The 24,997-nt window shown below is 38.6% G+C and overlaps 1 protein-coding gene across 2 annotated transcripts in view; it reads left to right on the plus strand.

Annotated features, from left to right (window-relative positions):
* The window catches only part of TRPC7 (transient receptor potential cation channel subfamily C member 7), a gene marked incomplete at both ends in the record, with an annotated part of 66,898 nt that overhangs the window by 12,446 nt on the left and 29,455 nt on the right, over positions 1 to 24,997 (plus strand). For both annotated transcript variants that reach the window (XM_080353127.1, XM_080353128.1), the window contains 2 exons: positions 8,810 to 8,992; positions 23,873 to 24,037. In XM_080353127.1, coding sequence (XP_080209253.1) covers positions 8,810 to 8,992; positions 23,873 to 24,037 — 348 coding nt within the window. The remainder of the gene's footprint in view (positions 1 to 8,809; positions 8,993 to 23,872; positions 24,038 to 24,997) is intronic.

The raw sequence follows: 24,997 nt of genomic DNA on the forward strand, positions 1-24,997 counted from the left end.
GGACTCTGCAAGTGGGATCACATTTTTCTGAAGTGCTCAGTTGCTGCTTGGGTGCTGTGGGGACAGGAATTTCATCACCTCTGGTGCTTGTGACTAGTATTCCAATGAGCTGTTTTTGCTGGACACTGAGAAGCTGGCTGTGGTAGTTGGCTATTTGAGATCTGGAAGATATATGGGCTTTTTCAGTTGTCAATGTAGTTGTATCATGGCTCTCAGTTAAACCAGCAGTCATTCGCAGGTTGGATTTAGAAGGAATCTTTCCTGATATACAGGTGCAGTTTGTAGCCAACAGAGACAGGACTCGTAGCGTCTTTGAACATATAAATGTCTTCCTCAGGCAAGCTGAAAGTGCCCAATTTAGTTCAGCTTTAGAGGGAAAATGTAGCTGTGTTAAGCAAACAATTGCCCTACATTTAAATCCATTATTTTCTCCCTGTTTTTCACATCTGGTTTTCAGGTTTCAAGCAGCTGAGCTGCTGAAAAAATCCACGCAGTTGAAGGACAGTAGTTAATGCATTTAGTGCAAGGAAACTATCTATTCAGCTGCAAATTGTGTAGGAAATGTGGCTCTTTCCCAGTGGAGCTTCTAACAGGTCAGGAGTATAATAAACATGGGAAAATGCCAGAGAAAAAAAAGTATGGATGACATGTAAAATGAAAAACTTGGCCCAGAGATGACTTCTGTGCTTTGATACATCTAGCACATCAGAGCTGCAGATTTGCTGTCCGTTGTCTTGTAAGTGCTCTATTGTAAACAGAATGGGTGACAAACAAAAAGAATTCACCCTAACATTGCATTTGCCTTGTAAAATGCATTTGGGGGTAAAAGAGGAATTCTTTCTGCATGACAGTAAAAGTAAGGTTGAAATAAAGGCTACTCTAATGCAAGGAGCATTTTCATTTTCAACAATAAGAAAAGCAGTTTCTCAGTGTCATGTTCCCACACAAGGAGCAAGCCAATATTTGAAAATAATCAAGAGAGAATTTGAAAATAATCAAGAGCTTTGCACTGCATCCACATGGGCTTGATTTTACTGCTGAAACTAACAGATCCTAAACTCTTCTTCATCAAGAGAATTACCAGAGTATTATTTTGATACGGGTAGTTTGTATTTTATAAAGAGAAGCTGTTGACTAGACACAGGGAGACAGACGTTCTCCTTCACTGAAGGTGTGTTCCCTGCATTTTGCATGCCAAAGCATTTAGTTAATACCTCTGTCCCTGTTAATACCTGTCCTGTTTATGTGACATCCAGGGACTTGACAATTTATCTTCTGAAAACAGGTGTTTCAGCATAAACATTCAAATGAGCTTGGGAAAATCTGCAAGAAGGCAAAAAAACACCTTTTAATTAGTTGAGGAATGAAAAGCATGTGGCTTATTTGTGACATGAGTTTGAAAACCAGCTGAGATTATATGAAAGAGAAGTACCTCAAGTATCAAACACCATCTTATGCTGAAAAGCTGCTATGCCAACCTTGATATTTAAATACCCTATTTTAAAAAACTTACTGTCAAACAACATAATTTCTGTTCTATGTACATTTAGATGACTTCAGAGACTTGGAATAAGGTGATAGTTATACATTGAATAGCACTGGTGTTCCTGCACACACATGTGCTACGCAGATGCTCAGTAATGGTACTTGTCAGGAAGAAGGTGACATTGTGGGAAAGGAGTAGAAGAGATGGAGATGTTCTTACAGCAACTTCTTAGACCCATATTTAGAAAAAGATTGTACTCTGTTCTGGGTGAGAACTTTAAATAAGTCAAGTGATCCGCTAATTTCGGTGTAGAGAGAATTCACATCTACAGGAAACTTTTTCAAAGTTTCAAAAAAAAAAAATCAATATATGTAATAAAATAATTGAGAGTGGACTGATTCTGAAGTTTCTTGTGCTATGGAATCTAAAACTTTGGATAAAGAGTCAGGAATGATGTTAAATCTCAGTCCCTAGCTTTCTCTTAGGATTATGTGAATGGATTCCTGGCTTAACTTCCCCAAATAATCCATCCATTAATTTTAGATCAAAAAAAAAAAACCCATCACATTTTAAAGAATTGTTTCCAGAGGATATCAAAGTGAAGCATTTTGTATTTTTCAAAGTTTTTATTGATGGAAAGTGTTTGCAAAACTTATTCTTTGGTTTTGGTCCCACAGAAGTTGTGTTTATCACAAAACCAAACAATTTCCCAGAAGCAATTATTGGTAGATACGTAACAACTAGAGTGCAAAAGAGTAGAAACAAAACAGGGAGGTGCAAGCCTATCCTTTCTGCTGCTTTTGACAGTTCCCACTTTAAAGCTCTTAGAACATTAGTACTGAAGGTTACACATATGCCTGGGCCTGTGAAGGATGCTATAAAAGTACAGCAACAAATGTTAACGGCTTTTCTAACTCCACCATAGATCATTAACACCATCTTGGCTAGCTTCTTTAATGATTTGATATATCTCCTAGAGAATAGATATAAGATGAGATCCAAAGTCAAGGGTTTGATTGATATCTTGCTGTTCTATCCTCTTGTTGAAGGATATGCTGTCTCAGAGATCAGCTTCTGCAGTGCATATGAATTGCAGCTAGAAAACTCAACCTATTGAACAGAAAAAAGGTACACAGAAAAATTCTTATGGTAAATTAGTCAGTGCAACTGCTATTGAAATCTCTGTAATGAGGCAAGGGATGTTATTTTCAGGGCTCATTGGAAGCCACACAATATTTGTTCTTCAGTCAAAACATATGGCTGTTTTCTGGACTTCTTTGGCCAAAAGTAATGTAAGCACAGGCGGTACTGTCTGCTTTGTCCTTGGGCTCTTTCATTGGATGCATCTCTTGGTGTCTCTGGAGAAAACACCCTTTGCCTGGAGGCATTGCTCCTCTGCACCACCACACTGCAGCCTGGCACTCTTCAGAGAGCAAACACTTGCCATGTTTATCCTGGCTTCATTTAGAAAGGTCCAAATTGCTTGAGAAGCAGGACAGACACACTTCTGAAATGTCAGACTCTTGTATTTTAACAAGTTGCTTATATTATGCTTGCTGGGAGTGAAAAAGTCAAGGTCTGGATCATTGAAAAAATGAACCAGCAGCATCTGTTGTGACCTCCAGACATACTTAGCAACATGCACCTGAGCATGGAAATGTTTTAAATGAGCACTTGGCTTTATTTCAGAGACATGCCCACTGAATATGACACAGTACACCTAGAGTTCCAAAAAAAATCGCTGATGTGCTGCCACTTAAGCAGCAAGAGAACATAAACTGAGTGGATGATGTGCTTTCTGGAAAATTAACTGTACAGGCTTGGCATACTCTATGCACGTAGGCATTTAGTCTGGAAACAATAGAAATGCACTCAGCTGTGTTCAAACTTGTCAGCAGTTATAGGCACAGTTGACAGAGCTCTTTGGAAGGGATGTTCAGTGCACTTCAGATGATAATGTGGTTACAAGACCAGGATCAGTGCAGGGCCCTTTCTCAGCATCTTCTCTCATTGTATTCACTCCCACAGGCCTTGTGTTTTTTGTCATTCCTAAACATATGGCCAGTCACAGACAGTGTAAATACCCAGAAGGAAATCTGTCCTACAACTTCAAAACTGGCTTGTGCAGATTTCATGTGAAATCTAATTGGTAAATATTTATAAGCACTTTGAATATTTGACATGATGGTTTATTTAAAAAATTAATTTCAAATCTAGTATGTAATATCACTGGCTTTCTGCCCCTCTCCTTTCTCTCACCTTTGTTTTCTTCCTACAAACATTTTTATTTGGGGAAGTTTTCATATTTATAAAATTACTTCTCTGTTTTCTTTCTTTTCTGCTGCTTCTCTTCAAATCATAAACTAATCTATGCAATATTTCTCTCCATGATATGGGTATGTGTGATGTAGAGTTGTATACAAAGAGCCAAGACCTTCAAGGAAACATAAAGGGGGGCTCTGTGCAACATGCCTGCAGCTTTCATTTGCACAGCAAATATAATGCTGCCCAGAAAAGCCAGATTTTCTGCTGAATACACAGCTCCTACATTACTCAGAGACAGGAGGTTGGATGCAGCAGATTGTGCTGTGCAGTTTATCTGTGAACGCTCTGAGAGCACACAGAGGCTTTCTGGTGCTGTGATAGCCCCACTCACAGATACAGGACATTCAGGTCCATTAGTTCCAGAAGTCTTGGATTGGTGTGGAAGCCCTCAAATTCCAGTGTAGCAGATTTATAAGACAATATATAATGGACAGAACTACTGAAAAATGGTGGCTTTAATACCTAGTTCAACCATCCCATTTCTGCTTCTCTTTTCCAAAATGTAAGTGTAGTGCTTGCATTTCAGAGCTAGGCTCCCATGGCTGACATTCCATTTAAATTCTTGACTCTGATTGTTTTTTGAATAGTTTCTTGCCTGTTTGGTTGGGTTTTTCTGTTTTCTTTCATTATCTAGCCAAGATAGGTTGCTGGTCTTACTTTTTCTCATTTCACTTCTTACTCAGACTGCATCCCTCTGACCTCAAACAGCTCTTTTCTGAAGAAATCTGGGTGGTTGTGAACAGATGTGGAGACATGACAGAGTTCATTTAGAACATAATCAACAGATAATAATAGGGTACTCAGAGAAATTGCAGTGAATGACAAGTACCATCAGCCTTTTCAAAACAGCAAAATTAGACATTTTTAACTCCATATGTGCAACAGTGTTAGAAGAAGCAGGAAATGGCTAATTTGGAATCCTTTTATTATGTTCTAGTTTTTAAAAAATGATATTGTAACATTCTCAAGCATTATCCTGATCCATCTCTACTTGCTGTCTCTAAAGGAAATAAAATACTGTTCCATGTGTTATTTGAAACAGACTAGCTCTCTTGTGTAATTAGTTGTATCCTTCATCTTCCTCCCTGAGGCCTAATGATGCTCAGCTTGTAAGGATGAGGCCCTGGCAACCCTCATGTATGATTTGCAGTTTTCATTACTGTAAAGATCCATCTGTTTTATGAAACTCATACTCCTCAGACTTGTGTAATGCAGTAGCTGATCAGAGCACTCAGGAACGTGTGGGTTACTGCCTGTGCCTATTCCTGTGACTCTGCTGAGAGGACTGAGCTGGATTTCATGTCTCCAGACATGAGTTTCTGGTGGGAGGCAGGACCTCTGCCTGGCCCACCTGTAGCCCACTGCCTGGCCAGGCTTGCAACCAGGATGGTTCCTCCAGGAACATGCTTAGACTGGGAAGGCCATTAAGTGCTTGGTTTAGAGGTGAAACCCAGCTGGCAAAGGCCATGGGGAATTGGGGCCTGGCCCTTTGCATCTTGATACACAGTGGCCAACTACGCCTGTCAGAGTTACCAGGAGTCTTCAGGGCGCTGATCTTCAAAAACTTTGACGTACCAAAAAATAACTGGAAATGTGTTCTGGCTCTTCACCTCTTCCTCCTGACTCTTCCACCTCTCAGTAACCCTTGCCCTGGGGCTGCAGCCTTCTGTCCTATGCAAGAACAAGCCCCGCCACTGTCACAGCGCTCCTTTCTGCAGGCTCTGCAGGGTCTCAGGTGCTTCAAAATGTGTGAAATCCAGGCAGTTTATACAATATTGGCACGTACACCAATATAGTTTGCATTCCACTTGCAAATCTTGGCTTCCTTGAGTGTTTTACTGTGCGTCATGACTCGCAATTCAGTATTTTACATGCAGGTAGATCATTTCTGCTTGCATCACCAAAGCTACGCGTTGCTAAGCCAGGGTCAGGAGAAGCGTGGCTGTCAGTATCCTGATAATCTCAGGTTTTAGTAAAGATGCTTTCAGTAACTTGTGCTCGCAAAGAGAGAGACACTGACATAAGGACAGTCAATGAGTGGCTGTATTCTCACCATCAGACTGAACACGATTATCTATGCTGAATATGAGCATTAAGTAAGACAGAAAAAAGATGATAAATGCTTTTGTAAAAGGGATCATCAGCAGATACAGCAGGTTCAGTGATCACTGATGCTTGTCTTAACACATGAGCAATATCTCCTGAGAGCAGTAAGTGGCTCTCCTGTCTGGATGAAGACTGGCTGGAACCTATTTTATTTATTTTATTTAATACAGCCTGTGTCTTGGGTAGATTGTGTTGCTCCTTGTGTCTACTTGAAAACTGGAGTAAATAATTTTGAACAGAAAAATCATTAATAGGCTTTGCAAATGTACAGAACCAGTAAAAACATTAGGCTTGAAGATGTGAATAAAGTTGGATCTTGAAGGAGTTTACCAGCTGGGAGCCTGCCATTTACATTTGCTTTAGAAGTACTTTCCGAGTTGCTAACTAAACTGCTTTCTTTGAAGAAAGTTGAAGAGAGAAAGTAGTCGGAGCTAATGTATACTAGTTGTTCAGATGATGTGGAAATGGTGATGAGAATCACCTAAAATGTGCTGGCTAAGAGATAAGCTTTCAAACTCTGCAAACTCTACATAGAGAATGGTATTAAAGCTTAACAGAGTTCTCATCCTTGTTTTTTTTTTGTGTGTGTGTGTGTGTGTTGTTGTTGGCTTTTTGTTGTTTTTTGTTGGTTGTTTTGTTTTGTTTATTTGTTTTTTAAACCTGCTGAGGTAATTAAGTGTCTCCATTACCTGTGGCAGATCAGCATTTCATTCCTAGCCTACATCTTTTTTCAGATCTATCTATATTTGCTTCACAGCTCCTGTAGTTACTTCCAGGCTATTTTTGTTTGGGCATCTATTCTCTCAGTGAACAGACAAGCTTTCTATTTATTGAAATTCTTCTTGGTACAGTGAAGATTGAAGCATAGAATTGATTAAAGAGGAGCACTTTAAACCTGTAAAATACAAACTCTCTTTCATTTACGTTTCAGACTACACTTCACCCCATATTTGATAACATTCACTCTACAAATCCTGTCTCCGCAAAGTACTTAGGTACTAGATTTAGATGCAGACGTATGATCATTTTCTGCCTGAACCTTGAGGACACCTTAAATCTCAGTGCACTAAATTGGCACATTTATAGAAGCTCCAGTTTCTGCAATGAAACTGGTGCCCCACTTTCTGCAATAGGGCATAAAACTGCTCCACCAGAGATAAACACCACTTTGCTATTATATTATATATTTTTATGAAGATTTTAATTTCTTGCTGACCTCTGCTCATGAACACCCCAATTAGAACATGAGGTCTGATTACAGCTCCTGAGGAAGATAAGGGAAACACAGATTTCAAACTTTTTTGGAAGATATAAGAGCGTGTAAACACAGAAACTTCACCTTAGAGAAGGTATCACCACTAAACGCAAGCTATTTTCCAGCTTTCCTCCTCAGCCCCTTCTCATGAACACCTACCAGAAATGGCATCTTCCCATTACTGTGAGAAGAGTCAATCTCAGCCCTGAAGGGCTTTCTGATTCCCTGTGACTATTGAATTTTTCTGTGCTCAGTGAAACAGCTCCTCATAGCTCTCAGCATGCAGGACAACACAGTAAGCAAAGTTGAGACACACACATATTAGAAGTAACCTCAAATCTGTGCCAAAGTCATTAAACCAACTTAATTAAAAAAAAAAAAAAAAGTAATTATCAAGAGCATCTCGGTTCTGAAGGGGAAAAACTGTCCAAAGTAATTCAGCCACCTCTAATACACTGTATTTTATACAGTGCTGTTCTGCCTAATTAATGAATGTTTGCACAATGCTTTGAGATCTTTGCCTAACAAGGAAGGCTAATATGTTGCTATGTGTAAATGTTAGAATTAATAATTTAGAAAATATAGGAGTAGAAAAACAGGTTGCTCTTATCATTTCATCAAAGCCAGGTTTAACCATCATCTTTTTTTGGCTGCTTGCTTAATTAGATAAGCTGCTGAATTTAATTAACTCATCAAACCTAATTTGAAAAGATCTCTCAAGTCAGTAAGAGCTTGTCTTATTATTTCTATTCGTTGCATTGAGTCTTTAATATCACCGTTTTATTAGGATATTAATGGTAGACTTAATTGTGTTCTAATTTACTGCATTTACTCAGTTGGTGGCATTTTCCTCATTTTTTTGTATCTGCATGTGAAAATCAATCAATTTAATTTAGGGCAGTAAAATCGCTCTTCTAGACCTCTATCAAGTCAGGTACATGCTATCTCTTTTCCCATAAGTGTAATTTGAGTTTGCAAGGTGAAATTATTTCATAGGAAATCATGTTGAGTTTCTGAAGTCCCATTTACTGAAAAAGTGTTATGACAAAAATTATCTTCTGGGTGCTCTTTTGGGACTGTTTAACCAAATTGTTAGGTAATAAATTTGAAACTGAAATTGGTATTGCAACTTTATAATTAATTTGAACACATCTGTGTGTGGTGCTCCAAACTGAAATTCCTTGAAAGTTACTAAAGAAGAAATTGCTAGCAAAGACTCTACATTGTAAAATTTGCTGTAAATTCTAAACCATTAGCAGGATCTTTTTTTGGCCATCTTTTCACATTCCTTGAAGATTTGTCATAGAGAGAGAAAAGGTCAAGCAATTGCTTAAAATTAAAATTTATCTGTAAATTATTATTCTTCTGTAAAATATGTTCTACTGTAAAATATGTTCTACTGTAATATTAACTATGTATCTGATAGGAAGATTACTATGAATTCTGGAGGAGTTAATGTCTATTTGTGAAAAGCTAGCTACATCCTTGGTGAAATCAAATGCTTTCTTACTACTTTAGCCGGTAGTTTTGCACCAGTAACCTTGCTCATGATTCTCTCTCTTGCTTTTTTTTTGTCTGTTCGAGATGTGCTTTCAAGTGCATAATTAAATAACTCATATTTCTCTGTTTTCCCTTAGAATGACTATCGGAAGCTATCTATGCAATGCAAGGACTTTGTCGTGGGTGTGCTGGACTTGTGCAGAGACACCGAAGAAGTAGAAGCAATTCTCAATGGAGATGTGAACATCCATCTGTGCCCTGAGCACCACCGGCCAAGTCTGAGCAGGATTAAACTTGCTATTAAATATGAGGTCAAAAAGGTAAGCTATTTTTTTTTGTTTCCTGGTGGATACATCTTCACATCTAAATTATGCTTCCTTGATGTCACCTGGAAAATAATCAACGAGAGATTTCAATGGGACCAGGACTATCGCTAGAATTTTAACATTTCATGGTCTGATTTACATTTTCTCACATACTTCAATGTGGAGAAGGATATTTGCAAAGGACATGTTACAGAAGGTGTGGCATTTATTTTGAAGTTACAGACTTGAATGTACAGATGGCCCAAGGAACTGCCCATAGTGCATGGTGCTTCTTGTGCAGGTCATGACTATGAATCTCTGAAAACTTCAGCAGGGGTGAAAAGTTGTTACTATACCAAACCGAGGGTCTTCCATCTTTCACTTATGATTCACATGAAGTTGAGGGATGAACCTAGCAGATACTGTGGTATCCTTGGCCACAAATTATAAAAGCAGATAATTCAGTCCAGATCTTCAGCATTCCCAGATCATCTGTCTTTCCTTCAAACTTTATTTCTGCTTAGGCTGAGAAAAGAGCTGGGTGCTGCAGCCTAAGCTGAAGTCAGCAGACTGAGTGTCCAGTATTACCTGTGTGCTCTCAAATGCTGCCTGACCACTTAGCTCAGACCACGTCTTGTGTTGGTCTTTGGAAACACTTGCAACCATCAAAAATGTTATATTTTCTGTAATGTTATAGAAATAACATATAAAAAGTAGCAATTCTATTGTAGCCAAGAGCTTTTACTGCAGTGCAATGGAAAGTGGAATTCAAAATTTAAAAAATAAAAAAAATCATTCAGAGTGAGATCAAGACCTCAAAAAATCAACTTCTGATAAACTTGGGATTTTTTTTATAGCATATGTAAACAGAAAAATATTGATAAATATGTTTATCCTACATTCCCATCTTCCAGTCTCCTAAAGCCCCAGATCAATTTTCTAAGAATTCAGATTTCTACCAAATCTATAAAACAGAAGGAATATACATATTTTAAGGAAAAACATGAAGACTGAATTACTTTTTTTCAGCTTTATGGAAGTATGTTCTGTGAATGGAAAATTTGATTCTGGCAAATCCTAGGCCTGGGTGGTCACAATTAATTGTTCCTACAATATGCATTGATGGAAACTGGGCTCATGTTACGAGATTTGAAGAGCGTTCTAAATTTTCAAGCTAACATCTGCTCTCTTTCCCCTCCCAATTCCACCACCTGCTTCAGTTTACCTCTTGACTGTGCTGCTGTGCTGGCCAGAGAAGGTCTTTTCCTGTTATGAAAGCCATTAATTAAATCAAATCTTAAAACTATTATATGAAATGAATTGCTTTCATGCAGCAGCACTTGGTACAGAGCCAAATATTTCCTCCTAGGATATCATGTCTCTGCATTGTTCTGTCACCAAAACTAAGGATAACATCTCAGTTTGCTCTTATTTAGATGCCTTTCAACAAGCTGGATCAAGTTTATTTATTGAAGCTATTTCTTTAGTAACAGGAGGCTGAACTTGCTGTGGTGCTCTTTCAGAAAATGAACTCCTCTAAAAGATACTGACAGCACATAATCAAGGAATAGTCCTCAATGACCCATGGTCTGAGAATTATCTTTAAGTTGGTCAGAACATCCAGCCTTTTTAATGTATGAAGCCTTCTGCACTATTTTGTGTGTTTATTCTTCTACATATTTCTGTCATCCTTTAGATACCAGGACCATTAACCAGAGCTGAATTGTTGTTATTGTGCTTTTTCAAGCTCATTCATCCTAGCTTAGTTGGTTGCAGAGGAAAATTTCCTCCATTTCTTATGTTTTATATATATTACTTCATAATGCATGAATGCTGACCTAAAGCATCTGTGGCAGATCATATACAGTTGATCTTTTTCTGTATAAATATCTTCCTGTGCCCAGAAAAGCTGAGTACCTTATCTGGAGCAATGTGTTGCTCACTGATGGTAACTGTTTAATTACAGAGCATAAACGTGAGCATTTGTCAGCCTCATGTTGACTCTCAGGTTAGCACTTTTCAGAATATTCTTTTCAGTAGACCATATATGTCTATGTGTAAGATGAGGATTTAACTGCTAACTGGAAAGTAAGATAGTTTCATTTGTGGGAGACAGAGATACATTCAGATAAATGGCTTTGGTTATTGGCAGTGACTTATGATAATAGACTGATATTTATCACAGTGGCTGAACAAAGAGATTGTGTTATGGTAACACAGTAATGATTTCCTTAAGAGGCAATAGATCTCAGGTACAAGGTTGTTTTTTTTTTAATCCAGATGAGAGGTGTTTAGGCTTGTTTATACAAACCCTGTGCTTCGAAATCAATGTTCATTTTAATAAAATACTATCATAGAGAGGGGTGAGATGGACGGTGAATTATTTTACATACTTAATAAGTCAATTCTTGGGCAGAATCTGTAAATTTCAAGGCACTTTTTCAAAGCTGGTGCAATGACTTGCAGGCATACACGAGATCACGTGTGGTGCTCCAAGTGTGAAAGGCAGACGAGGCAGGTGCCCAAAGTGACTTCCCACCCATGGCACCCAAAACCCCATCACTTGGTCTGACAGTGCTGTCTGCCCAGGCCAAGTCTGAGTGCTGAGACATGGAGGGCTCTAACTCACCCAGAAGCAGTTCCAATGATGTGGAGACCTTTGCAGCTTTTTAACTGCACTCTAGAACTGGAATAACACAGAAATAGTTGTGTTTGCCACTTCTTTTTGTCCTGGAAGTTTAGTTGGCAGGGTAGGACTAACGAAGGGACTATAGCTATGCCTTCCACCCCTGCTACCAGAACCTCCCCATCTTTATCATTAGCATCAGTGTTCAGATGTTTGATTTTGTATTATTGGCAAGCTCTAGATGAACCAAGAGCTCCTAAAGTATTTTATTCTTGTTCTTCCCCATGAACTGCAAGAAGAATCTTAGACAAGACAGCTTCAGGGACTTCATAATGGTCTGAGAAAAACAAAAACCAAAACAAAAGTGGTGTTAATTTTTATGTCATTTTGTTTTGGCTTTTAATTAAGTTAGTATTCAGATTAAATATTCACATTTGCACCTGATATTTTAGGAAATACTTGATTTTTTTTAAATATCAAGTTATATCATTAGCTGCTTAATACATTCTTCTGTATTAGTACTTTAAGTGCATATGGTAGGCTTTTTTGACAAAAATCTGCAGAGAACAATTTATACTGTGTTCTACACAGTAAATCTGCAACTGGTACCCACAACAGGATTTTTCCCAGACCCTAAATGATCTTTCTCTGCCTTTTTTCATTTGTGCTTCCCATTAGGATTCTCTGTTACCTTGTCCATTCGCTACTCCAAAAAAGCAGTTCAACTGAAAGGCCATTGCTTCGTTGATCGCTACCTTTTTTTCTAATTTACAAAATTTGAGATGAATCTTGGAAATTCATTCAAGAATGCATCCAAAATTGCAGACTTCACTTGCCTGTCTCTTTTTCCTTTTTTTTTTTTTTTTTTTTTTCTGCAAAGTGTGCTACCAGCACATATGAGATGCTGGTGAAAAAGCAAGTTTAAAGCTCTAACATAACTGAAGATTAGAGAAGGTCATAGAGAAGGTCACTGAAGAATTAAGAAACTGTTTGTACATATTTCACAGCAAGGAGAAAGCTAAAATTACAGTAGTTTACAAAGTGGTCTTTAAAAACACCTTATTACTATAATTCTCTATCATTCTTGAAAAAAATAAATAATCACTCTGTACCCTAGGATTCTTGGAAAACGGTACTCAAATGTCCTCCACTCAAGTTTTCCAGAGTAATTTCTCACCTCAAATTAACCATCTTAATGACTCACGTTTCCTCGAAAATTATTATAGTAGGAACAGTTTGTCAAAAGCAAAACAATTTGCAAACGTTTGAGCATTTACAAAGTCCTGGATGCCTTCCAAGAAATGGACTTTTAGCCCTTGTTATGGGATGGTTACAAACTTACTATTGTCTCCTGTGATATTATTTAGCTATGGTTCACACTTGCATATTCGAGTCAGGAACTGATTTCTCTCTTCTCCAGATGTGCAGAGTCTTGAGCAAAGGGAGGAGAAAGGTTGGGTGCAGGAAGAGCATCAGAGCACCCTGCTGATGCTGGAGCAAGGCTGTTCAGGGGGTTTCTTCAGAGACTATAGGAGAGTGCAGGGGAAATTTGCAGAATATTTTTTTTTCTTTTCTTGAAATATTTAAGTAATTTTGTTTTCTATCGGATACTGGAAATACAGGGGTAGTATAAGTTTTCCCTATGTGTGTACTCATTTCTAATTAAGCCAGGATGTGATTTCTAACTGTGACAGGCATAGGCACAGAGTCTGGGACAGCTCTGTCTTGGATTCTTCCTTTGGGCAACCAACAGTGAGAAAATGCAAGTTTTGATGTACCACAACAAAATGATTTACTGGTGTATATTTGCTTTGCATTTTTGTCTATACTGCTATGCTTCTTTATTGTCACTCTTTAATGCTGGCAGGGGATTTATATGTCAACATTAACCTTTAGATCTAAAGCTGTTGCTTCTCTGTGGGAGGTGACATTCATTCTCCTTCTTTCACAATATCAGAATTACAGTTGCTATACTCTTTTAATTGCAAATGTTGAGTGTCCACCTCTGTTTTCTCAGCAGCTCAGTTCATAGAGATCACAAAGGCACCTTTCTCCTTCACGAGTTTTAATTTAATTAACAGTAAAACACACAAATTGGGTTTGAAAAAAAAAAAATTAATAAGAATTAAACAGAACACCAGATGGCTGTGTAAATCCTATTTAATAGAGAGCTGGAACAGGAACTTTTCTCATAACTGTATTATTAATAATTAACATATGGAGGATGCTCCGGACAGAATACTCATGGCTGCATTAGATTAGAATTTTTCACTACATTGGCCACACGACTCAGGCACTCAAGGGCATGAGAAGTCCCAGCTCTCATCAACTGCTGCAACAACCTGTGCTCCCCATTCATTTGCTCAGAGGATGTGGTTTTACCCTGTACAATAGCTCATGCATGAAATGCCTTCCAGAGTGCTTCTCACCATTGAATGGGGCTCCAGCTGCAGCATTTCCACCCCTCACGGGAGCTAGAGAGGTTAGTCCCTGGATGGGCAAAAGCACCAGCCCTGCTCCTGTTGAGGAGACAGCTCTGCCCCTCAAAATGTGCAGTAGCAGACACTGCCCTGAACACAAGCTGGGGCAGAGCTCAGTTAACACACCTCTAGGAAGGCTAAGTGGAAAAGCTTGGTATTTGCAAGAGAAGCGTGAGAAAATAAGCTGGAGAACAGAGGGCAGGAGTAGATGACAAGAAGTTGTGAATTCCTCCCTTCGGAGAGCAAGGTGTATATTTGTGCCACATGCCATGTGGGTAGCTATGGCTCTGCAAGCTCGCCGTGTTCTCAGTTTGCTGGAATTTGCAGAATAACTGCAACGCCATGCCCTATGGAGGTACTGCTGCAGAGGTCTCACTGGGACACACCATCCACCGCCTCACACACAATCTGCACAGGAGCCTTTGCACAAATGGAAAACTGCATTTCAGTAACCCAAATGGAATGTTGGAGCTCCTCGGCTCTCAGAGATACCTAGGTCACAAAAAGTCTCTCTTGCGGCTGTTTGTCCTTCTTTGGAACAAAATTAAGTTTAGGAATTTCCCACAAACACTGACCTTTCTGTATCCCAGTGGTTGTAACATGCACAGATATGGTTTGAAGCAGAACAGGGTCATGTTTCACCATCTAAACACGAGGGCTCAAGGAGGTGAACACCTCAGGAAAAAAGGCTTTCAGGAAGTTGGCTTTTTGGTTTTGTTTCCATAATCCCTGGTTATTTTTTTTTTCTACTCTTTAGCTTCAGGAATATTTAACTGAGTTCTGGTCAAATCATTGATGGCTTGGACTGTGGTGGTGGGAAGAAAAGTGTCTCTTGTGTCCATCACTGGAGACCCAGTTGATACTGTACAAATGTAGCTAAATTTCTGTGTAAACAGTAGAAATTCTGTAGTCATTCTGGACTCTTAAGCTTACCCATGTAATTTTTCTTTTACATTTTTAATTGCATATACAGACATTTCGTCAGAGGTTGGAAAGGAAAGGAATTACTTCTCTTCCTCACAGAAAGTGTTCCTAAGTTTCTAAGTATTTCATTAGCAAGGTTCCTTCCTCCCACTAAAATCTGTGGTTCTGATGATTTCCTTCTGCTCAGATGTTTTAATTTATTTTCCAAGTTGAATCTAATTTTGCTATTTCCTGCCCATACCTCCATCCTCTCAAGACTTGAATGAATCATATCTCCATCCTGAGTGGTGTTTGTAATATTGCCAATTTACTGTAATAGGCAGACTTAATTATTTTCATTTGCAAAGTGCCACAGGGTCTTAGATGTCCATCAAGACACTGACAAGAGAGCACAGGAACATATCAAATCCATTGCATGCATGCCCATCACAGACGAAAGGACCTAAAATTACCTTTATTAATAATAAAATTCTCTTAGAAAGAGCAATTAATATGTCCTGCTATAAAACTGACCTTAGTTGCCTTCAGTTTTGGCTTCAGCCATTTTCCCCATAGGCACTTAACCTGCTAATGTGCAGTTTGGATGGAAAGTCAAATGGGGATTGGTACAATCCTTCAAAAAAAACCATAGTAAGATTCAGTATTTCAAGTTACTGGTGTTCAAATGTGGGTGTCTGCGTGGGTACTGATTCAGGGTGCAGCTCTCCTACATGGGGTTCTTATCAGACACCTGTAGATGTCTGTGTTTGAGTACATTTTTGGGACTCCATACCTCATGGTGAAAGTCTCATCCTATGAGGGAATATTTCTACCCACCAATTCTGCTGGCGGTGAAGCCATCTATAGAAGAGGGCTCTGAGTCTGAGCACCAGCCCAGCCTTTCCTCACCACACAGCCAAAGGGAAAATAGTCTACTGATTCTCCTGGGGGAGGAAGAGGCTATAGCATTTTCAATTTCTCCTCCTCTGTCCACTGTGGTTATTTTTTTATAGATATCAAAGGGAGCTTTCTATATGGTAGCTTTTTTGTGGTATATTTTCAGATGAATAATTAAATAAAAAGGACTTACACATGGTTCTGGTCATGGAATGTTAGAGGCTGGGACTTCCAATTCATTTGCTTTTTGTCAGATAAATAATTGAGTGATAAGATTTATTCATACATGTAAAAAGAGAAGAAGAAAAACATTAGCAACAAATCTCTTCAGAAACCATGCAGCTCACTGGAATATGAAACCGAAGTTTGCTCAAGAGCCAATCACCTCGTTTACTACACTATAGGAGAATGCTGAGCACAAAAAAGAGCCTCTGTCCTTGTCTCAGAGAAGTAAAATTATAAAGAAACTTTAGGCAGAACAAGATTTAAACTGAACCAATTTTAGAATTTGTGTGAACTCTACATTTTCTAATTATACACCTCCAATATATCAGATTTAATTTTACATAACATGAATTGAAAATGTAACAGAGCAACAAAAAAATCCCCATCCATTCCATCTACTACTAAGAGGATTATTAATTTTGTGTTTTTGCTCAGCAGTGGAGAGCATTTCTTCCAATAGGTGAATTGCATTTGAAATGGTCCTGGCAGTTTTATTCATCCCATTACTTTTGTTTTGTATTAGGCTAATTTGTTTTTATTTGGTTTTATTTTGAGCCTGTTCACCATTCTGGTGCCTGATTAAATTGTATTTCCATCCACGCTGCTTATTCTGATGGGACCACACCATCTCCTTACAGAGCTGTACCACACGGGTGGTTTGAGGCAATTACACAGGAATTGGGACACTGGGATGACCTTCACTGCCTTGGTTCTGTCTCCTCATCACTCTGCAAAGTGACACTTTGATCCTGTTAATGTTCTCACAGATTCTGCAGGGAGCAGAAGAACTATCCCAAACACCACACTTGCTTTTATAGGGCAGACTGAGTCACAGGAAAGAGATGTGGTTGTAAATTATAGCTATGATAAGGTTTTAAGTGTTCAAAATTAGATTTTAGATAACTCAGGCCAGCCAGCAAGTGGATCCAGATACTGGATTTCCATAAAATTGGGGAATATGTGAGTATCATTGGATCTGGTGCAAACATTTCCCCACTGCCAAATGGCTCTAATAGTAAGATATTTTAGTTTATAAATATGCACATGAAAGATTCTACTAAAGGTGTAATTTATTATTAAAACCATAATAAATACTTCTGGGTTTGTGCCTTAATAGTAAGTCAGTGACTGAGGTTGCACAATTTTGTTTAGTTTTGTTTTTTCTTCCCCTAATAATTACAGCTAATCTGGGCTCTACCTACAAATACAAACATTTTGCCTTTGCTACCAGGTTTATAAAGGCTGATGTTAGACTCCAGATATCAGGTCTGAATATTCACCATGACTGTCACAAAACTCATCTACAGGATGAGCAAGAACCTCATGAATATGTGTGTGATGCTATTAGACAGTCAAATGAGCCCCAGGGATGGGGAAAATCTGCAGAAATCCCCAGGGCAGGAATGTTTCCTTGATTCATGCTATCTGTGTGTGTCTGCAGCAACACAAATATCACGTAGTGTTTATTTTTATGTAATGGTCAGATAATATTGAAATGAGTCTTGAGCAGTCAAATTTTATTTCATCTAAGTTGAACGAGGTTCCATGAAATTACTTTTTTTTGCCTCTGGATGAAGGAATTTGGACCTGTTGATTTATTCTCCTTTGTAAGGTTACTCTGGTGCAAAATGTTTTAAAAACTGGGCTGTGGCCATGCATAGAATTTAACTATAATATACTGGGTCTATTTTGTGAAAAGGTCAGAGTCTCAAAACATGGATATTTGGATTGGAACTTCACTTATTATTTTTAATTCATAAATAGTAGGGCAAGTAGTTTTCTATTTCTTACTGAGACTTTCTACAGTTTTATGTGCATCCCTTATCAGGCACAACAGCAAACAGTGAGCTATGTTCAAGCTATATTTATTCTCTGACAACCTCATTTGTCATGCTTTAATGGCACAAGAACTTGTGAAAGGCAATTTTTTCCTCACTCCGGATCATGAAATAAATGTATTATATCCCATCTGCTTCTGTTAAGGTCTCTCAGAATAGTTTCTTCAAAAAAAGGGCCCTTTTTTCACTTGAAGGTTCACAGAATAGAGTACAAGGTGAAGATAAGAACAGTCATACGCATATATTGGTCTTTTCTTATACTTTGTATTTCCTAGCAAGCTTCAGTAATTTCCACTGAGCTTTGTCATCTCCTGCTCTGCATCAGGTGAAACAATTCTGTAGGTAGAAGGGTCTTTTATGGGATCAAAAAATTATTCTGATATATTTTTCAATTTTTTCACGTTTTTGTTTTGTTTTTCAAAAAAAAAAAAAAAGGTATGTTTTGGTTCAAGCAAATTATTTTATTTAGATTCTCTGTTTGGGTTTTGAGATTTTAAAATACTTAAAATATCGAAGGAATCTTCAAAAATAAGAAGTGGTTTGAAAGCAAAGTAGTTACGTTTCGGTTTAATATTTTCATTGCCTTTTTCTTCTGTCTTGTTCATGTGGGCATGTTTTTACCCTTTAATTCATCTGAACCTCTTTGGTGAAATGGCAGTATAGCTTTTACTCTTTCGGGGCACAGCAGTAATATCCCGCTTCCACATTTCCCTGCATTTCTTCCACCCCTGTCAATGCTGGCTGGTATTCCCAAAGCATCTTCAGCAACCCACTAAAAAAGGATAATTTCATATCTCCTTTGATGAGGATTTCACTGGCAGAAACACGACACTGGTTTTGCACAAGCGCAGCATCGCTGCTCAGCAAATTCCAGCCCACTTTCCCAGCCAGGGCTGACTTTGGTCCTGCTGGAAACACCCGTACAGAGAGCTCAGCTCTGCCTGTGTTTGTCCGTGAGGTGTGTCATGAAGTCTTCTTAATCATACTTAGGTACTTTAATCTTTTCAGAGGACAAATGTGTGATTCATATGCCACTATGTATGGCTCTTTACAGAAGCGCTGCTCATATGCTGCTTGGAGACATCCTTGGCAAAATGGGAAAAGCCACACATCCAATCCCTTTAACTCCCCACACATTTTCCCATGTAATTCAGCAGCATGGGGTGACAATTGACTCAAAAGTGTCATTAAAACAGTTTCAGCTTTTTCACTAGGATCTCCAGCATTTAAGGCATTATGCACCCAACCAGGGGTTCCTGTGAACAGGTGCTGCATCTTATTAATAGAATATGTTAATCAATATAGGCTTGCAGAAGCAATGAGCTACATCAAAAGACAAATGTTTAATAATGAACCCAGAAAGGATGTTCAAAGGGCACGAACACAGCTACATGATGGAAAGAAAGATGGCTCATCCCTGCCCCACCAGTGTGTCTTGACATTATCAATGTTTTCCTGAAAATTTATTTATGTAGCTCCTTTTCTAGCTCTCACTCACTGATTAAACACACTGCTGCTCATCTGAATTGCAGCTTTTGTTTGCTGAGGTTTGACAGTGTTATAAGGATTACAGTGAAGGGACAGGCTGGAAAGGACCCAATGGGAGTATCTCTGTGAAAGCAGGGAAGTTAAAGTCACAAGTTTGTGTTGTTAGTTCTGACATGCAAGTTTTCAAAGCGTTTTTCACTGGTTTACCGCTAAGTTTTTCCTTCCTACCTCAGCCTCTGGTTATTTTGTGTAGGTTGCATTAGCAAAGCAAGATGATCCTATCTGAGTGATTCTTTGCCTTGATGGTAGATTTCTGCACTCACAAGAGAATTAGAATTATTTCAGTAATAAAAAGCATACTGCTTTTTTCTGCATGATTAATTCCAGCCCTCCGAGGCTGACTTCGGCCTTTTACCTGTCTTGCAGTCAGTTTTCTTATTACTGCTGAGACCATTTTTCTGTCCAAGATAGATTTTTTTTTCTTTAATTTTTTTTCCTGCTTGATATCTTTGCACCATCTGATACTCTAAGGAATTTTCTGGATTTTTTGACCTGGCTATAGCTTATCTTTTATGTGCCACAGGATAAGAGAGATGCCCTTCAAATAGGGACCATGGGGTGTTTTGCACAGGGGATTTAAACAATGTTTTACTGCTGACAACTTAGGCAACCACAGTGCTAATGCTGAACAGCACTAGTAACCAGGTGCTCATCACAGACTCTTTCTCTGTCCAATATAACAAAAACTAAATAATGAAAGTCTCTCTATTAGTGTTTTCTATCAGAAGTAACTTCCTATACAGTTATAGAGCTATAAATGTACTTTATTGTATGTATAGCGATACTCATGCATTTTTGAACAAGTATACTAAGGAAAAAATCTCACTCTGTCATGAGAGCTGTAAAGTGCTTTCCCACAATGCGTATACATGATAAGCTACAAGGAAGAGCTGTCATACATCAAATTAGATAGCAGTGTGGAAAAGTTATTGTTCAATGTGGTATCCACAGTAGTCTTTAAAACATTCTCTTTATTTCTATGTGTAAAACAACTCACTTGGGCCCTTTGAATTACGACTGAAGGCTTTGAAAGATTTTTTCCATATTCTGGGGAAATATTCACCTCATTTACTTAATTCTCTGTAGCACAGAACAGTGGCTTTTGGAGGTGTTAATGCTTTCCTGTGTCTTTTGGTGGCTCTCAAAAATGCCACTTTGGCAGCTTCTTTATTTGACCTGGCTCTTCAGATTGATGTCTGATTTCATTCTTTTTTTTTTTTTTTTTTTTTTTAGACTTTTTTAACTTATTAAAAAAATGTGTAACTGATAGGCTGAAAGTGCAATTTTCTTCCTAAATCACAGAGGTATATGCATGGTATAAGGAAAACCCACAGCCATTTATTGGAGTCCCTGTGCCATCACAAAGCATTTTGCGTGAGCTCCCAGATTCTGATATATTTACCTTTATCAGCTTGGAAAGGGGTCACTGTGAATGAGATAAAGCACTTAATGCTTTTAAATTGCTCTTTTTGGACCCACACCACCCCCTCCACTGCCAGTACTTCCATTTCAATTAGTGATATCTTGCCCTTCTGCACAGCCCCAGCCACACCGATCTTGTAACGCTGCCTTTCTCTTCTGGGATGCAGCACAGGAGCAGCCACATTTGCCCATAAAAGCCTCCCAGCCTCTTTTTCCAGCACTGTAGAAAAGGGAAATAACATCTAATCGGAACTTTGAGAACACATTGCAACGTTTAGGCCTCTGAAATTCAATATGCCACACCACCATTTTTCATTACACTTTGAAGTATTCTGCCTTGAAGCTTTTATCTCAAACTCTCTTCTCTTCAGCGTCTACAACACTAAGCAAAACATTAGTGTAATCTTTAACTTGATGTCGGTGCCCATTCCCAGAGAAGAGAGAAAGTTAAGTGGTTCTGTAACATCTCTGATGAGATCTAAGACTGATTACTGAAATATTGGTGGAGAGAGGGTTGGCGTTGTCCAAGGGTCACTGTGTATTTCATTAATATCTCATGGAGCAAACATAATGATGAACTGTGCTGCTTGCTGTAAGCAAATAACAGATCAAAACTCATTCATGCTCTTAATTTTCTTATCCTGATCTTATTTTCCCCTGATTTTTGTAATAATCAGAGTAAGACGAACACCATCAAGGCTCTATGGCATGCTGCCAATCTTTATTGCCTTAAACAAAATAAATTGTTCCAATGAACTGGGTTTTATGGCAATTCCTTCTCAATTTTCCTATATTTGTATTTTTATTGTAACTGTTTCCAGACCGAGTGAAACAATGAACAGATTAAAATGTCTGATGAATTCTCTGAAATGCCAACCAGCAAAAGTCTTTGTCAGTCTCATTGCCAAGGACAACTGAATTTCTTTGTCTTAACCAATTCCCATAATGCAGTGAACAATTACAAGAGCAGGAGGAGGCCTGGCTGTTGCTTTCGCCCTTCATCTCAGAAGTCTGCATATCTACCAGTGTAATTTTCCTTTCCAATAATTGCTACAATTGCTGTTGAATTCATATCTGAAAGTAAAATTTACAAAGGGAATCAATTCTCTGTCTAGCTTCCTTCCAGTTCATCCTTCTCTTTGCCACAAAGATAATAAGCCCTGGTAACATTAACACAAACATAAACACTGAGCATTAGGAAATGCCTCCTTGCAATACTGCTGTCATCACCTTAACCCTAAACTTCAAATGCTCAGAATAACTAGGACTGACAATTTATAGATTATCGTTTTTGAAAGCAATGTAAAAGAAAGATTATTAAAATGTTAATATTTCCAGGAAGAAAAAAAAAAAACCTATATAGACAAAAGAGGTTAAAAGTACTAATCAAAGTTCTTCACTGTGATTGATTTATTCAGTGGAAGGGGTAAAGTCTTATTTTCTACTTTTCCTTTTTGAGAAATGCAGTCCCCAAAGCCTAATTCATCTGAAGAAACACAGTTTAAATAGCTGCTAATGTGCTGTTAAAGAAGAAAATGCACTATTCCACAGTAATCCTAATTACTGTGCAACTGTATTTCATTCTGCCCTAGCAATAAACTGATCATTGAAACTCACAGTAACGGCTTTGTTATTATGCAAACATCTAGAAAAGAGTCCATTAAATTCCCAATTTGACCATCGCTTCATAGACAGTGAAGACGAAAGAAGAGTTTGAGTTTTCTCTACTTTTCAGTCCCAGTAAAACTCCAGATGACAGCTGGAATTCCCCCAGCTGCTGAAGCTGAAGCAGGGATATGGGGCAGCTGCCAGATGTGGTCCATGTCCACCCTGCCAGGCCACCAAAACCCCCAGTACACTCTGCTTTCCTCCTCTTCACCTTCTCCATCCTCCCCCTCGCCTCCAGAAAGTTCTGCTTTTTGTAATAGTGGAGGGTTTTACATTTCCCTCCTAAGAATATTTATTCAGCCACAGAACTAATAAATGAAACACTCAGTTCTGCTAATGCAATCAGCTACATTAGCAACGTATTTATTTTTCATCTTTTCTTTCAGTTATTTTACCTATTAATTATCTTCCTTTGTGATTAAAGATAGTCACATGCTAAATTCAATCACCCTGAAGAACAATATGAAATAAAGAAGTTTGAGCTTTTATTATAAATCTCTTCTGTGGGATCCAGTGGTGCTGTAATTTTACCATTAAGAAATTGCCCTTTTCAGTTGTCTGCTGCTCACCTTTTTTTTTCCTTCTGAACAATAAACTGCAGAAGACTCAGTTACAGGATACAAAACATGTACTTTCTGTACCAGAGAACCAGAGCTTTTCCTACTGCTTTTAGATTTGTCTTTTTGTCCGATCAGTAAAGAATGAGCTGTCATTTTTGAAAGGTACTCTGAGATAAAGCATTCAAAGTAGCAAAATACCAGCCAGACCTCTTCTAGTTTACAGGAGGAGAACCATGAAGAATGGTTCACTTTGGCTCCATATGCAGTGAATAGAGCGATATAATACTAGTGCTGTGGTGAGCTACCATTTCAATGGCCTGTGTCTTTAGGAAGTTATCAGAGCTTTGGGGGTTTTTTTCAGCTTGATGTCAAAGTGTCTCTCTGCTTCTTTTCTGAATCTCAGTGTAGATTGTCTTACCTTAGGAGGTAACTTGCCCACAGAGGCTCTTTGTCAGTGCTGGCCACTGATGGATGTTGGGTTTGGCCTGGATGGTCTGCTGTCTAACAAAACTTCTTTCTAGAGAAGACGAGAAGCAGAACACATTCTGCCAGTACCTGGGGATTTGAGGTGACTAGGTTGTAGTTTTCTGTTTGTGACACCATAAGCTACATTGGACAACAAAGACGAGCTCTGTCTTGTTTCACTGGCAAATTCAACAGGTTATTCACTGAAATCTCATCCTCATCAGAAAATGCTACTGATACTTCTATTTCTTTTTCTCTTGCAGTTTGTTGCTCACCCCAACTGCCAGCAGCAATTGCTCACCATGTGGTATGAAAACCTCTCAGGCTTACGGCAGCAATCTATAGCTGTGAAGTTCTTGGCTGTCTTCGGCGTCTCCATTGGCCTGCCCTTCCTTGCCATAGCCTACTGGATTGCTCCCTGCAGCAAGGTACAAACTCATGAAGGTTTTTATGGTCATTTTTATCCAGGGCCTGGAACGAAGTCACAGGTTTTTCTGTAATGCTGTTGGGAAGTGATTCATGCTTTCCTCTAAGATTGCCCCAGAGGATAGCAAGCTTGAGGTGTTGCTTGATATACACAAACGGAGTTATTAGGCATGATTTGAGATTCATCTTTACAAGTAAAAAAGGAAGGGAGGCAGAAGAGGGTGAGACAGTGGGTGACAAGAAAATAATAGGAACAGGAAATGGATTGGAAGTAACAACATGGGAGTGGGGTGAAGAAAGAAGGATGAGCAAAACGGGAAATAACCAAAGGAAATTATCTTTGTTGCCCTTTTAGTTAACTCTGATGTTTAAACTCTCATTCAATTTAGGTAGATTTTGTTGCAGATCTCTCCCTTCTTCAGGGCTCCTTTCTTCCTTTTCCTTCTTCTTTTTGATATTGTATTTTTAGTCAATGGAGCATTATTATTGCACATGTGCCTGAAACTCTGGCAAACCCCAGCTTAGTGCTGCAGAGAAGACTAGACTTAATCATACAATCTTTATAGTTTTGAGGGAAAAGATTATGAACCTTGGAAAAAGGCCACGTACCTGAATACGGCTGTGTTGTGTCTCACAGCCTCAGATAGAGCAGGAGAGTTTTTACGAGACCTAGAAGTCAAAGGACCAGAGCCAACCATTAGCTTAGGTAAATGCTTGAATTCTCTGTGGTATGAAATCTGTGGTGAGGTTTCCGTCCTGAAAGAGTCTGCTCAATCAAGTGGAAATAAATAGGTGTGTGGCTGAGTGATAAATAGCTTTTTCACTACTCTTGCCACAGAAGAAAAGGGTGGCAGGGGAGGAGATCATTTCACATTCAGCAATAGCCAGCAACATCATCCATTACATGGTAGAGATCTTCAGCAAGAGGCTTCTTAGAGGTACTTAAATTTGATAAAAATGAC

Source organism: Nesoenas mayeri (assembly GCF_963082525.1).
Source record: "Nesoenas mayeri genome assembly, chromosome: 14".
In the NCBI taxonomy this organism is placed as follows: domain Eukaryota; kingdom Metazoa; phylum Chordata; class Aves; order Columbiformes; family Columbidae; genus Nesoenas; species Nesoenas mayeri.